Source organism: Uranotaenia lowii, chromosome 2, assembly GCF_029784155.1.
Source record: "Uranotaenia lowii strain MFRU-FL chromosome 2, ASM2978415v1, whole genome shotgun sequence".
Classification (NCBI taxonomy): Eukaryota; Metazoa; Arthropoda; class Insecta; order Diptera; family Culicidae; genus Uranotaenia; species Uranotaenia lowii.
In genome coordinates, this window is record NC_073692.1 from 159,066,627 (window position 1) to 159,082,184 (window position 15,558).

Genomic DNA, 15,558 nt, shown 5'->3' on the forward strand with positions numbered 1-15,558 from the left:
ATTTATGTTATTCTATTCTTATGTAATTCTCCAGCAAACACGAATTAGAAACCACATTTGCATTGCATGTACACTTTCCCACAAAATCCTTTTTTTATGATCACCACTTTTTCACCTTCGAGCTGAACCACTGCATTAAGGGGGGAGTAGGGTCTAACGGGTATAAAAAAACACCATTTTCACGATTTTTTTCTAGAGCTATCGTTCAAACAAATGTATTCAAATTTTTTGCATTATACAAAGATTGTTAAAAGAACATTTAGTAATTTTTTCGTAGAAAAATATTGAAAAATGAGCCGGTAACGGAGCACTTTCGAGGATGCCTTTTAGAAAACAGAATTTGCGGTGGACACTGTATCTCAGCACAGAATCATCTGAAGTCAAAAAATCAGAGCAAAATATTTTTAATAGATGTTTTTCTGGACCCCAACGTTTTTATTTAACTTAAAAATATTTTTATGAAATTTTTGTGGCTGTTTGAAGTGAAAACTACGATTTTTCACTTAAAAATCCGCCATTTTTCACCTGTAAAATCTCCCCAAAGTAAAAAAATCAAAAAAGAAAAACGTTGGGGTCTGGTATTTTATATGTAGAAAATATGTTCCAAATTTGAAAAGAATCGGATAAGTAGTTTTCAAATGACGATGTCCACGGACTTTAAAAATGTGCTTTCGAGAAAAACGCGTTTGAAGTTTCTGCTCTTGCTTTCTTGCAGTATTAGATAGCAGGAGATAAATGCCTATAACTTCTACAGTTTTGTTTCAATTGACTTGAAAATTTGACACAACATTCTTGAAATGTTTTACAATAAGAAAATAAAAAATAAAAAAAATCGATTTTTTGAAAGTCTTAGACCCTACCCCCCCCCTTAAACAAGACTTCGGATGTTTTTTATTTTTTTCATATTTTACTTCAGTTTGTCCAAACGTAAGCGAAATACAAACGTTCTTGTAAGTAGGACACGAAAAAATGACACGCATCTCAGCAACCGGAAAATTGAATCCCACAAGTTCACCGAACGCGAAACCCAAAATACGCCACGTCAATGATCGCCTCTGCCAAATTTCAGTATTTAACAAACCCTATTCTGTACACTGGCTTATCAAATTTTAATATGAAACTTTGAACTTTTCCCGTATCCAATTTATTGCAAAACACAGTTCTGAGCTCTCTCAATAACAACCAACTTTTACGACACTATTTAGACGAAAACGCAGCTGTTTGCGAGTTAGACCGAGAGGTCGCACACATTTTTCTTTAAGCAAATTTCTCGCACTTGATCGATTTTTTTCGAGCGACTGAATATCTTCATGCAACTTTTCTGGACACTCCTTTAACACTTTTTGAAAGCCCAAATGGATTTAGCCAGGCCGAACAAAACTATTTCATCACGTCGCTTACGCAGTCACCCGCTGAGCAACTTTAAGAATTTGACTTATTTCACGGGGAATTCACGGAACATCCAGTGCACACTTTTAAACTTTATATCATTCATCGCATTTAAACACTTTTTGATATTTATATATCTATAAATCGTTGAAAAATTTATATTTAATAAAATTTTCGCCGACGGAGAGAAAAACGCGTGCGATTGGCAGAAAACATCGCCTACTCCTCATCCGATCACTGAACTCCTTCCGTTCTCTTTCATAAACTTCAACATCAGATACGAAATCTTCGTGTGATTTGATATCAATCAGAACTTCACCAAATTTCTCCCACAAATCATCCACCGCTGACAATCTTACCGAAACTTGTGCATAAGTTGCATCTTCTTGGAAAGTTTCCACAAACTCCCAAACATCCGCAAAAGACAATTGGATTTCCTTCAACTTCACAGTTAAGTATTTCAAAGTTGGATTCTTCGGATCCTTAACAGCCTTGATTGTGGGCATTTTCACGAACTTGTTAAAACTGACTGACCAAAAATATCAATAATTCAAACCGGTCCAAATCAATCAACAATCACCAACAAGTTTTCAATGGAGGGAGCAAGGTGAAGTTATTCAAGGTAAAAATCCGAGAAAATGAGACAATTGTTCTAACGAACAGTTTTGTACTCAAGGAATTGCGCGGTTAATGATTATTTCCAAAAATTGTTCTTGTTTAAACCATGTATTCAAAAACATCCATTCAATTTTGATCATAAATACAAAATAATAGTTGTGATCATACATCCCAAGTTCAAAAAAAAGTTCACCAACTTAAACTAGGAACCACTGATTTATGTAGCTTACCGAATGTTGCTTTATCTTGTCGCTCAGCTGTTGCGATGCTCTCCTCTACAGCGCCAGACCAAACCATGCACATGCAATCCGACCAATCATGCACTTCACCACCGTTGAGCGACACCAAATCCAACCGAGCAGCAGTTGATGAACCCGATCTCGAGCCACAAGGGAGGGGGCGATCTGAACCAACCACGATAGCCGCGCCTCACCTTCTTCTTGATCGCCTTCGCACCGCGTTGATGTTGAACCAAAGGGAGGGGGCGATCGGAACCAACCAAGACAGCCGCGCCTCACCTTTCCGAACCACCTCCGTACTGCGTTGATTATGAGCTTGAAGGGAGGGGGCGATCAGAACCAACCGAGATAGCCGCGCCTCACCTTCACGACGTCCGTGCCTTTGTGTTGAGTTAAGCTTGCTATCCGCTTAGCATGCACCGTAGCCTTAATCGAAACCACCAAATCAGCTTCCTTGAATAGCTAATAGAGACCAAAACCGCTTTTGTTCGATCACTATTAGCGATGGCGACGACGACGCTATTCAGCAAGCGTCTTTTGGTTCCCGATGCAAAATGGCGAATCCTTTACCAAACCTCTGCGCGTTCTTGTGTTCGATCCGTAGGTATTACAGCCGGTCCAAGGCCCTCATCCGGTTCGAAGGACCAATGTTTGATCCGGAATGGGCCAATACCTGATTCCTTGGTCGTCTGGTCACCCCTTGATGAGTCCGTAGCCAGGTCGTTGACCTCCAGCCAACCGTTCAGAGTTGCGTTACCGATGTGATATCGGTTATATCACTTATCCAAAAAAACGTAAGAAGCGCAGCTCCGTTACAGGATTTTCTCGAACATGCACAATCAAACTCGCGGATTCAACTTAGCGTACAATTGTTATTCAATTTGTTGGTTTGAACTTAAAATAGTTTAGGCTTAAGATTAAAAATACAATGTTCTTCGGACTAATGGTGGTGATGCTATTACGACGACAGTGCAAGTTCAACTCGTCCGTGATGGCCGGTTTGATCGCGAGCGCATTGTCAATCGGGTTTGGATTCTGCGATGTTTTCCGACAACAATAGGAGTGCTCTCTGGCCAGTCGTAGTATGATCATTGGTAGTGATCGATGATCACTCCTAATGATGATGACGACCATTGTCGTACACAATGCAAGAGAGGTCCACTTAGAACTCTGCTGAAGTAGATTGAGGGTTCCAGAATCCACAGAGCAATCTCCCATTAGGTTTATTACTCAGAAATCTACTACTCGGTTTTATGCTACCACAGTGGTTCCTAAACTAAACATCACCTTTTTATCAACATGTTCTCGCATGAAAAATTATATTTTCTTAGATCGAAGTCGAATCAAAGAATATCAAAATAAGTTTATATAGAAAATGGGATAAAAAACCTCTAATTTTTGAATTTTTCAAAATGCTTCGAATTTAAAATAAGAAGAAAAGGGGAATCCTTCTCCTACAACACTCTTTAAAAATGAACGTTTTTAAACTAAATTATAATGTTTATTTTATAAGTCGATTTATGAAAACATGTAGAATCACCAATCCCCCCCCCCCTCTCCCACGAACAAGCTCTATAACCGCGCCTGGATTAAACATTATAAATCTCCTAATTCCAAATTTGAGCAAGATCTGTCCATTTTATCTAAAAGATTATTTTGTGAAATTTCTTCATCCATCAATAATTCCATACAAAATATCAACGTGAATTAACCAAAGCATCACAAATTTTACACTGATGCTTGGTGACCGGAAGGCATTGAAATAAATATGATAGGGATCAAAATGTAAATTTTTTCAGCGCTCCGTACCAAATAAACTGCATCGACTTTTTGACATTTGTCAAGCCAAGTTTACTGCTTCAGACGTACGTACGTTCGTGGTCGTAGTTCTACGTTTGATGAACCTTTGTTGATCTTCAGACTGTAATTCAAATTTTTAAGAAACAAAGAATTTTTGGCGGATTATTTTTGCATAGTTTTTGACATAAATGATGATTTTTTTTCTAAACATTAAGTAACAAAAGCACAACTCGAATAACTTTTTCGTTAAAAAAAACACGCACAATTAAAACATGAGTTTCATCTAATATTCATTATTGACAGAATTGAATGGTTTTTTTACCCTACCACACCTTGACAAGATTTTGTTCTGTAAGATACTTTGGTATAATTTTTTTTCACGTATTTTTCAATCAATATCCTCATTCAGTCCCCCGCAAGGCCACAACTCTAGAATAGCAGCCCATCGAGCTCGTACTTGAGTGTGAAAAGGCAATTTGTTGTAACATCCATCACGTGACCTGTAACAATAAAAAGTTGCTACTCCTCGCTTGAATGGGATGGAAGCGATACAAAAACTGATAATTGGCGGGTAATTTCACTTTCTGATCGTCGGCACAGATAACGTGATAATTTTTCCCCGATAAAATAAAACGATTGAAATAAACATTTATTATTTATAGCTTATTCGACTCTGGGTGTTTGTTATCTCTTTTTCAAATCAGATGCAACAAGGTTACTCCATACATTGATATCGGTTTCATTTCTTTACTTAAGGCACAGGTAAAGTTGGAAAATAAAAATGAATTCCTACAATTGAAGAGAAAGTAAAAACGGATTCAACCAACCGAACTTTCCAATCAAACCTAAAAGGGATCGTCACCGTGTAAAAGGGAGAAAATTGAGCATTGATATGGAAGAGTGACGCGATGAGGCTGGGGAAAAAAAGGCAAGCACCCATCAAAATAGACGGTACGAAAAGCCGTAACGGAAAATAAAAATGAATATTTACACAGCTTCACGGCTGCTATCTCATTTTTTCCTGAATAAATTCTACGCACTTATCGTTTGGTAGGGGGTTGGTTGGCATTTTGAGAGAAAGTAGAAATAAACGACTGGAAAAGCTGAGAAATGGTATTTAATGAATTTAAAATTTTAGCTTTTTGTTTTGACTGCGTTCTGTAACAAAATTACCAAGCAATAATTCTAAGACTTTCCAAGATAATGAACGAAACAAAAGGTTTCTTAATTCTTGCTTAAAAATGCTCCTGAGAAAAGGTTTGTTCAATGGTAATAACAATTTAAAATTTGGTTGGATATATTTATTAATTTTAAGATAATTTTGTTCTTCTTCTTCTTTATACATGAACTGCATCGCAGTTCGGGTTGAGAGGGTCAGTGGCTAAGACTATATACTCTTATTTTTTTTAATTATCTACATATCAATAAACGAGAAATTTGTTTCAAAAATTTCAAATTTAATATCAATATCATCATCATTTTGTCATGTAGGTATTTTTCTGTATATGTCTATTTTATCTGTGAGTGGAAAGTACAATTGCAAAGTATTCCCACAGGTTTAAATCCAAATAAGTAATTTCATGAAACTTTTTTTGGATATTTTCTTAATTCAATCAGTCATAACCAATGTTGATTTCCAATTTCAAAGGAAATTTTAAAACATTTAATAGTATTGACTTGGCTGATTTTTCAAAATTGGTTCGGAACCATATTAAAGGAGTTTTTCGAATTTTGAATGTTTGAACTCATGTGAGAGGAAACATTTGTCATTCTAAATAGGTGGCAATGCAGTTTGAAATAGATCAGTACATTCTGATTTTTAAATAAATGTAGAATATTTTCAACCAGGTAAATTTCACTTCCTACACTTTGATTTGTAAACAAACAAGGACCAATAGAAAGTAAAAATCTGAAGGCTAACGAGATAATGTTTACTCACTCTCACAGATGCCATCAACGGGACATTTGTTGGTTCTAATTTTTCGAAAGAAAAAAGCTGCCTTGCACGTACATATAATAAAAAAACTCCATAATGATTGCTGAACGCCATGAACCGAACGAAAGTCGCCATCATTTGCTATAGGTAACGAGAGCGTCGAATTTTAACTTCTGCCAGCCACGCTAACGACATTTTTCCGCCCCCCGGTCAAAAAGGTAGGTTAATTTTTCTCACCCAGTAAATATCTCGTAACGTAATGATGGTGAAAAAAATATACAGAAGAAGTTTTACAGGTACAGGTGCAGCGTTCGTGTCTCGAAATGTAGGTTAGGGAAATAGCCACAATTCTGTAGTTGCTTAGCCTCCATTCATATAACGTTAGAGGACCATTTAGAGAGCTCGTGACTTAGGTATACTGCTTTTTTGTACCCAGAGCGAAGTAGTTTGGCCTTTTCTGACCTCCTGAGAAGGGGGTGCTGATTTTCTGAACACTGGCTTGATCTGACTTGGTTTAGAAGTTTTTTTTTACGTTTTTCACATTTTCTTGTGTGCTCACGTGTATTGGCAAGCTCATATCAGTACAACTGCCAGTGTGAAAATAAAAAACTCTTATAACAAAAAAAAAACAAGTTATCAAACATCGCTTAAGGTAAGGCGATGTGTGTGAATATAGATGATTCACCGAAAGCTGTTTCTATTAATAAATAAAAACATTGAGTAACAACTATAATTATGTCTTATAAAGACTTTTATCAGTAGAGGTGTGAATCAGAAGTATAAATAAATAAAATAGAATATAGAAAAAAAAATTAGATGCAAAGCTGGTTGCGCATTTTTTCTTTTGAATAACATGATTGCTTAAGGTTACCAGATTGCCCGATTTTATCCAGGTTTGTTTGGATATTTAATACCAATTTAGGAACAGTCCGGCCCGACCCGTTGAAAAATGCCCGGATTTTGCAATGGTCCATTCACTTAATTCAACAAAATGAAAAACAAAGTGTGTTGTTTTTTTTTTATTTATGCTTCTGTTTTTGAGCTGTTTTTATAAAAAATAAATAGATTTTTTTAGGATGCCTCAAAAACGATTTAAAATCCGTCGATGAGTTTTGATGAATTTTTTAAATCTTTTTTCTGATGATTTTTGACAAAATTTGCCCCAAAATTTTTTATCCTTATTTTAAAAATCAAATGCCAGGATTTGCCCGTCCCGGATACCTGCGGAAAAATATAGCAACCTTATGACAGCTTATTGATTGATTGTTTGTTTAAATAAATCAAAGTGCAAAGATGAAACTATGAAAGCTGATGTAAATGTATACGGTTTTCGGCATAATTGAGCCAGCCAATAACTGTTGCAAATTTTATAACTGTATAACTCGAGATCAGACTGTTAAAACCATGCTTCCTTCAAAAAGTGGCTCCAGAAAGTGAACAGTAGGGTTTAGGTAAATTTCTCTGGGCTTTCTCATCGAAATAATGTTCAGAAGATGAAATATAGGATTTTGGGAATAAGAAAATGCAGTTTCCAACACAAAATATCAAATCCTTGAATATGTAAGAAATATTTAACTTCAAAAAAAATGCTAATTTTCAAATTTTTTAAATAAAAAACGAGTATCTGTTGAAAAAAGATGTTCAATTTGTGTGTCTGGTTTTATAAAATTTTTCTATTCATACGTTATAAATGTTCAAAAATGATTGTGATATTCTAGTAGGTTGCCAAATTTCAGCTCAAAATTTTTCTGTATCTTTCTTAGTTAAAGACAATCTGACAGCATCTGGAGATTGAAAGAAATGAAAATTGGCTTAAAAAATGTTTTGTTTCTTTGCTATTTAAATCTCCATTGTAGGACGTTTATGTTACGATGAAATGTTCAGATTTTGAGATAAACCTTCAACTGCTACCTAAAATGATTTTTAAATCTCTTTCCGAAATAGTGGCTCCAGAGAGTAAACAAAACTCAAATGACTTCCGTGATATTACTATCTCTTCCAGCACTTGTATACTAAAAAACATAAAAGCCGATCGTTAAAGACTTTAGTTTTTGGTAACATTCGATTTTGGCATTATTCGATTTGTGATACATCCGATTTTGGCACATGTGAAAAAATCGAACGATTTTTTGTAACACCATTGCCTTCGAGTTTTCGTTTTAACAGAACTGATGTAGTTTGGACAAACACCATCCATTCGTTTTAATGTTCTTTAAACAAAATTGAAAATTTCAAAAAATTATCAAATACTTAAAAACTACAAAAATGATAAAAATTTCATAGAATAAAAAAAAATTCTGAAAAAACACTCAAAATTTCTAACTAAAAAATTACGAAGAATGATAAAATGACAAATACGACCAACAAAGCAAATTTAAAAAAAAAAGTGCTAAATGCATCAAACATATCATAAAAACACAAAATGACAAAAAATTGTCAAAAATCGACTGAAAATTACGTTAAAAATGATAAAAGTTTTTTTGAATTAAAAAGTGCAAAAATTGTCGAGAAGAAAAACTGTTCGATTTTGGCAACATTGATGTCTGTATATTGAAAATCTTATTTTGAAAGCCTTCAAATTGATAGTAGTTTATAAAGAAGATAACATGTGTTGGATAAGGTCTGCATGTTCACAGGGCGCAACCGAAATCGACAAAATTTTACTGAGAGCACTACAAAGCTTAAGGATCTTAAATTTAGCATCAATTCTTTTTTTATAAATAAACAGCCCAAGATAGCTCAAACAAAAATTATTTTCCTGATGACTTCCAGATTGGTTATTTTACACTCCTTGTCTTAAATTTCTTCTCTTGTTTCTCAAACAATCGAGATTGTTGGAAAAATGTAGTTTTGTTCAACTTCACTTTTGGACAAATTTTGGCTGTACATAATCATTAGTTTTGCGTTATGAACTGTACAAATTAATTGTAACATGTAAATTAGAAAATTTTCAAAATAGACTAAAAACTAGCTTAATTTGACAAAATTTGGCATTATTAGACTCTGAAAATATGACACTTTGAATTTTTCATGACTTCTCCATGGTAGCTAATCAAAACAGTCGAAACTCTCACAAATCTTTAACATACTTTTGAATGAATTATCTTGAAAACCACTTTTAAAATGTTCAACTGAAGCCGTATCTCTCGTCGTCTTCGTATGTCTCTCAAGCCAAGAAAAAGGATTTTAATGCTTCTGCTTCACATTGGTTGGAAATAATTTTTTTTCATCAAATAAGAGAAGTATTTCAGTGCCAAAAATCACTCAGGCATTTGAAGATTTGTTTGTTCACGACATCCGATACAAAAAAAGTGCAGTTCTAGAGTTCGCTCATGGTGGGAAGGGTGAGGGGTTTTTAATGAGTTAACAAATTTTCAAAAACCTACAAAAAAAACTTTGATCTTTAGTGATAACGCGTTCATTTGAAAGACTGAGAGGGGATGGTGCACACTGTCCTTTCTCCTCCAATTTGATCTTATTAAACTAAATCAGAGGTATTACTTATGAAAAATTATAAATTAAGTAGAGATGAAAACAAAACTTTTCATCCCATTTTTTAAACCAAATTATTTCAATATCTTTTGTTCTTCAATCTTCGAATTTTTAATTTTCCATGCAAGATAGTATCGATAAGAAGATAATTATCGTATAGTGTCTACCATAGAGTTATGAAAATATCAACAAATGAGCTAATTCTAAAATCACTCTTCAACACGTTCGTCGCCACGCTCTTTTTGGTAGCTTAACTATACGGGCTAAAAGTAATTCCTTTGACCTTTGAGACCCCGTTCGTTTTTGGCAACATGCCTGAACATTTTGTGTTGCCAAAATCGAACGGTTTTTTTCTCTAAATTTTTTTTCTCTTATTTTTAAAAAATAACTTTTTTTATAATCATTAACGTTGTTTTAGTCAACATCCACCATTTTTGTCGTTTTTGATTATTTTTATCAAGTTTTCGATACATTTTGAACTATTCTTGTTTTTTTATAATGTTTTTTTATTTGCTGTTTTTGTTATTCTTCATAATTCTATAGTCGTTTTTTTGTCATTATAAGTATATTGTTTGTTTTTTATTTTTTTTTATTTTTCATCTTTTTGTCATTTTTAAGTACTTAATAAATTTTGTAAAAAAAATGGATTTTGTTGTTGTAGTTTATCATCATTTCAGATCGTTAAAACGTATGTTTGGTGTTTTTCTAAATTATATAGTGAAAACTAAAAGGTAATGTTGTTTCTAAAAACACATATGCCAAAATCGGATGTTGTGAAAATCGAATGTTACCAAAATTGAATGTTGCCAAAATCGACTGTTGCCAAAAACTGTACTAACAATCTTTTCTCGAGTCTAAAAACTTCAAATGAACGCAATAGTAATTAAGAACAAACAAAATCAAATTATGGTTTTTGGAATCTTATGAGATTCAACGATTCAATTTGAATTTAAAGATGTTAATGTTAAAGGCTCAAATGTAAATCTAAACTAAAACTTAAATAATTATTGAATCATTTTGGAGTTTTAAGGAGTGTTCACGGAAGCAAGTGGACATCTGTTTTGACGGTCAAACTTAAGCTTTAGAGATAAAAAATCAAAACTCATTTTGAAAAACCTTAATAAAATTCAACAAATTGTCACAAATTTGATTGTAACTTTAAGTTTCATTTTAAACTAAATTGTACAGGGTTTTCATGGTTTTAGTTTCTGTACCATGTTTCTCAAGGCGTACATCGATTCGAGGTCATTGCCTTATAAGTTGGAATTCAAGTTTAAGACATTTTTGGTGAATTTCGATACTTCTAGACAAAATAAACTTTTTTTTTGTTCAGCCGAGGAACGATATTAGGGCTAAAATAAAAAAATAAAAAAAATCCTCAGTTAACAAAAATACGCCAAATAAAGTATGATATATTGATTCATTTTGCTAGTAGGTTTCTTTACTTATTGTGACCAATTTAAAAAATGAGGAGCACTTCAAGGCCATAAATACAATTTTTGTACTCCACTAAATTTTTTTTTGTCAAATGCATTATAGGAATATCCTTTATTTAAACAAATTCAAAAAATTGCAAACTATAATTCCAACTCGTGTAAAAATATGGTTAAAGTTTCATCGTCCTTAAGAAAATTGGTACATAATTTCAGCTTGATTTAGCTTTTTTTTTAATTTTTTACTGTATTTTTTTTATTTATTTAAATTTTGTGAGGCAATATCAATTTTCCCAACTTTGACTAAAAAAAAAGCTGTATCTCTCTTCCTAGAGCCCGCCAAATGTTCAAAACTCAATTAATGAAGAATTTATAAGTTTATCTAGCTTGTGTAGACATTTCATTAAAAAATATCAAATGTGAGAGAAATTGCATTCTGTCAAAGTTTGAAGTTCGTGAGTTGCTCTGCGCGATTCCACTCTTTTTATAACGCAACTGTTTTAGAAAAACAGCTTATTTCAAGGTTATTTAGGTGAAATAACAACAATTTGACGTAAGATGAATATTGTTACACGTTCTGAAACCTGCGGCTTTGAAGTTTTTGGAATTCCGGGGCTCAATTTCCACATTGTCCGATGTGTTAACTCCACCTTTGCCAGCATCCATCCAACTTTTTTTACATTTTTTTTACGTTAAGCAAACAGTGAAATATTTTTTTACAATACCAGCTAGTATCTAAGTTAAACGTTTCGGGATCGCGGATACGTTTTTAAAAAATAACAACCGAACAATTTGAAGTTAAACTAAAGACTGATTTTTATTCCTAAGCTAAACTCCCTATCGAGGCGGCGGCGCACGTTTGTGCTTATCCGGCAGTTCCCAGGTGCTCGTTCGATGCTTGTCCGTTCTTGGTTGTTTCTCAGGTAGGCCAGGTAACCTGAGCGTTTCTATCCGGTGCACGTTCTAGGACGATCGGACGATGTTCGATCGGACTTTGATGCGGAATGTGCTGACGCTAGGTCTGCAACTACGGCGTGTGTATTTCTCCTGTTGTTGTTGACTATATGATGTTCGATTTGACTTTGGAGTAGGACAATGTGTTGATGCAATTTTGGCGTATGAAGTTCCATGCGGTTGGGTTCCTCGGTTTTGGATAGAACCGGGTTGCGTTGTTAACTTCTATACTTACTTAATCACAATAAATTAGTCGAGTTCACTTTCTTTCGTGGACAGTCCTTTTTACTAAATTTTCTTATTGATATGAGGAAGATCTAAGTTGGAACGCTTTCGGTCGAAGAAATCGATTGAAAAATTTAAGTCAATGTTTTCACACATGCTCTTCACAATAATTGTCACATAAAAAAAGATTAACGAAATGATAGCAGTAGAATGAACCCAAAAAAATTTTATCATTTTACAATTTCTCCATCTCTGGGGTTCAAATAGCTTCCTTTTAGTTGAAAGCCCATCCATGATTTTTTTCAGAAATTTTAAGTTACGTTTACTTGAGTAAGCATGAATTTTTAGGATTGCAGGTATTAAAAAATCAACATAAATTTCCCTAAGAGAATTTATTAATTCGCACAAAAACCACGAGCAGGAATGATTTTATAGAAGAAATTACGAATTATGATGAATTTCCGGTACAAAACATTCTATTTTTCCATAAAAGCCTAAAAGTTCAAATTTTTTCATGCAAACGTAACTTAAAAAATCTGCAAAAAATCATGGATAATTTTTTATTTTGCAATTCAAATCTTGCCGTGCTTGAAATGTCCACATGTCCAAAGTTGAAATAATGGGAATAGAAATAGACATCGACATTCGACCAGTATAACTTTTAAACGCCAGGTTGTCTCCTGTCGTAGAATGTTAATACATGGGCCCCGGAAAGGCGCAGTCCTATCGGGAGACAAGGCGAGTTTTTTCGCATGTTTTTCAACATTTATTTTCATCTTGTCTAGTCCCTCAAATTTCAACTAACACAGTTGGATTCATTTCTCTACATCATGGATGAGTTTTGAAACAAAACGAAGCATTTTAGACACCAAAATTTGAGAGACTCAAAAATGACCCCAAATCGACCCATCGGTCATATTGTAGGCACATTTTGATATTTGGATTTGTTTAAGAAAATGAGACCAATAAGTCCGAAAAAGTTTTGTACTACCCATCTTCTCACAGAATTTTTCTTAAGCCCAAGTTACTTATAAAACATCCCATCTTTTCCCATCTCGTGAATCACTGGCAAAAGTGCAACTAGAGTGTCAGGTATAAGAAGTGCCCCGAATCTGAACCTTTCAAAGCCAGCATTTGTCACATCTAACATGGGGGAATACCGAAAAAAAAAACACATCCAAAACACCGCGTCCCAAAGCTCTAACGACTCGGGGCACGAGTTTACGGATCGTGAAAGACATCCTCGTGGCTGGCTTACTCCCAGACTAGGCCAAAACCTGCCTTAGTCGTCGCCATATGTACACAATCGTCGTTTACATTCGTCTCATTCTGTTTCCCCATTGCTCTTCTAGGACACGTGTGCGAACTAGCTGTTCCGTGCTGTTCTCTTATGTTAGGTTATGTGCTCTTGGGAGCAACCCCTCGAGGGAGATTTTTTCACGTGTGAGCTCGATTTTGGCGTGACAATGCGCCCGAGAAAGGTTTTTTTTTCGCCTTCTATCTAAGCTCTTTCGCTTTTCGCTTCGGGTTCTCTGGCCAGGCCATCGCCGTTTGTGTAAGGATATTCTGCTGCGCTGAGAAAGCAAAACATCGCCAGAAACCTTTCCGAGCCGAGACTCGGTAGGTATTGTAGGTACCAATGTGTGTTTTTGAAAGGATGTCAAGCAAATTTGCATCACCCAGTTCGTTATTTTTTAGCTCTTGTCTGAATTTTTTATTTTTTCATCTTTTACAACGCCGGGCGCCGCAACACAATAAGAAGGGTCTTCTGATGGCTACGACGAAAAGTGCTGCACTAGTTGGGATAGGGCAATAGCAGGTAAATCCCTGAACAGTCTGGGAATTTCCCAAACAGTTAGTTTACATTAAAGCTTGGTCCTGTAGAGAGCCAAACATTCCAGAACATATGATCTGCGCCGGGGTCGTTTACATTTAACTGCTCCAGGGTACAAATTCATCTACTCCGAGTTTTTAAAGAATGTTGAAATGTAAAATTTTGAAAGCAAAGAAAATAATTCCAAGAGTTTAATGCCACAGTAGACTAAGTCAAACCCTGGAATCTAAAAAGCTTCATTTTGATTCAAAATTCATCCATGATTTTTTGCAGAATTTTTGAGTAACGTTTAAATGAGTTTATTCAAAATTTAACGTTTCTATGGGAAAATTAAATATTTTGTACTGAAAAATCTGCACCATTTCTATTTCTTCTTTGCAACCGAGTCTGCTTATGGTTTTTGTTCCAACATATGAAATCTCCTAAGGAAACATTCCGCTGAACAACTTTGCCGAAGACCGTAACTTCGTGTCTTATTAGGCTAAAAAGATATCAGCTGTTTAACAGGGGTATGTCTTTTGGCATTGATAATCATTAAATTCAATTGATGTTGATTTTTCAGTACAAAATATTCAATTTACCCATACAAACCTAAAAGTTTAATGTACTCAAAACGAAGCTTTTCAGAATCCAGGGTTTGAGAAATTCAAGAATGATCCCAAATCGACTCAGTCTAATGCCACAGCTCACAACTCGATACAAAACTAGTTTTTTTTTGCACTCGACGTTATTATCCATATTCAATTTTAGCAAGACAATAACAATGTCTAAAATGCACAACATATAGACATATTGATTTTTAAACCCATCACCTTACTAATGTATGACCTTCACACATGCTCTTAAAAATAATAAGTTTTTCTGATACACATCAAAGTCAATCGAAATCAATCATCTTCATTAATGCGATTTCCGGTTAGTTAGTAATAAATTAAATTCAGAATAATGATCATATTCTGAGCAAGAAATTAAATGGAAATAAATTTTGATAAGTCAAATATCAAATCAATATTTCAGAAGTATCAAAAGTATATGTAAAGATGAGTTGGACTATATTAGTTTGTTTCGATAAGAACCCTCTTTTAGAACTTTTGGCGGGCTTTTTATATTTCTTCAACTGTTCGTAGCACAGGGTACAAGCTCGCAGTTCTTGGATGAAATAATTAGTCTTCTTTTGGGAAAACAAAATACTCCTACCTACTCGCTTGTTCGAAAAAAAAAAAATGAAAAGAACAGTGGTTTTTAAAGTTATACAGTGGGCTCTCCCCTACAGGAAAAAAAAAGTTATACAGTGTGTAAAGTATGAATGCAATGTTCATCTTCATAATAAATTAACTCCTTCACCTGAATAACTATTTGAACTGAGTGCTGAAAATTAACCGATTTTCATAAATTCTAGTTTTTAAAAACCAACCATTTTCATATTTTTAGAAATCCTCATAGAGCAAGAAAAAATAATGAAATACAGAGATAAAAGTTGAAGGCTGCGATTTGAACGCTTTCATCGTAGTCGGGGAATTCAAACGAGGGGATTAGAAATTTTTTTTAAAGTTTTAAATCACTTAATTTCATTGGTCAATTTAAACTTTGAGAGATTGTTGGTCATCAGTATATTTAATTTTACAAGTCTATTTATGT

General features: G+C 34.3%; 1 protein-coding gene across 1 annotated transcript in view; it reads right to left on the reverse strand.

Annotated features, from left to right (window-relative positions):
• Window positions 1-11,744: 11,744 nt before the first annotated feature.
• Window positions 11,745-15,558, reverse strand: part of LOC129742024 (uncharacterized) — a 50,671-nt gene continuing 46,857 nt past the window's right edge. Inside the window, exon 4 of the mRNA XM_055733868.1 lies at window positions 11,745-11,870. Within this exon, the coding sequence (XP_055589843.1) occupies window positions 11,745-11,870 (126 nt within the window). The remainder of the gene's footprint in view (window positions 11,871-15,558) is intronic.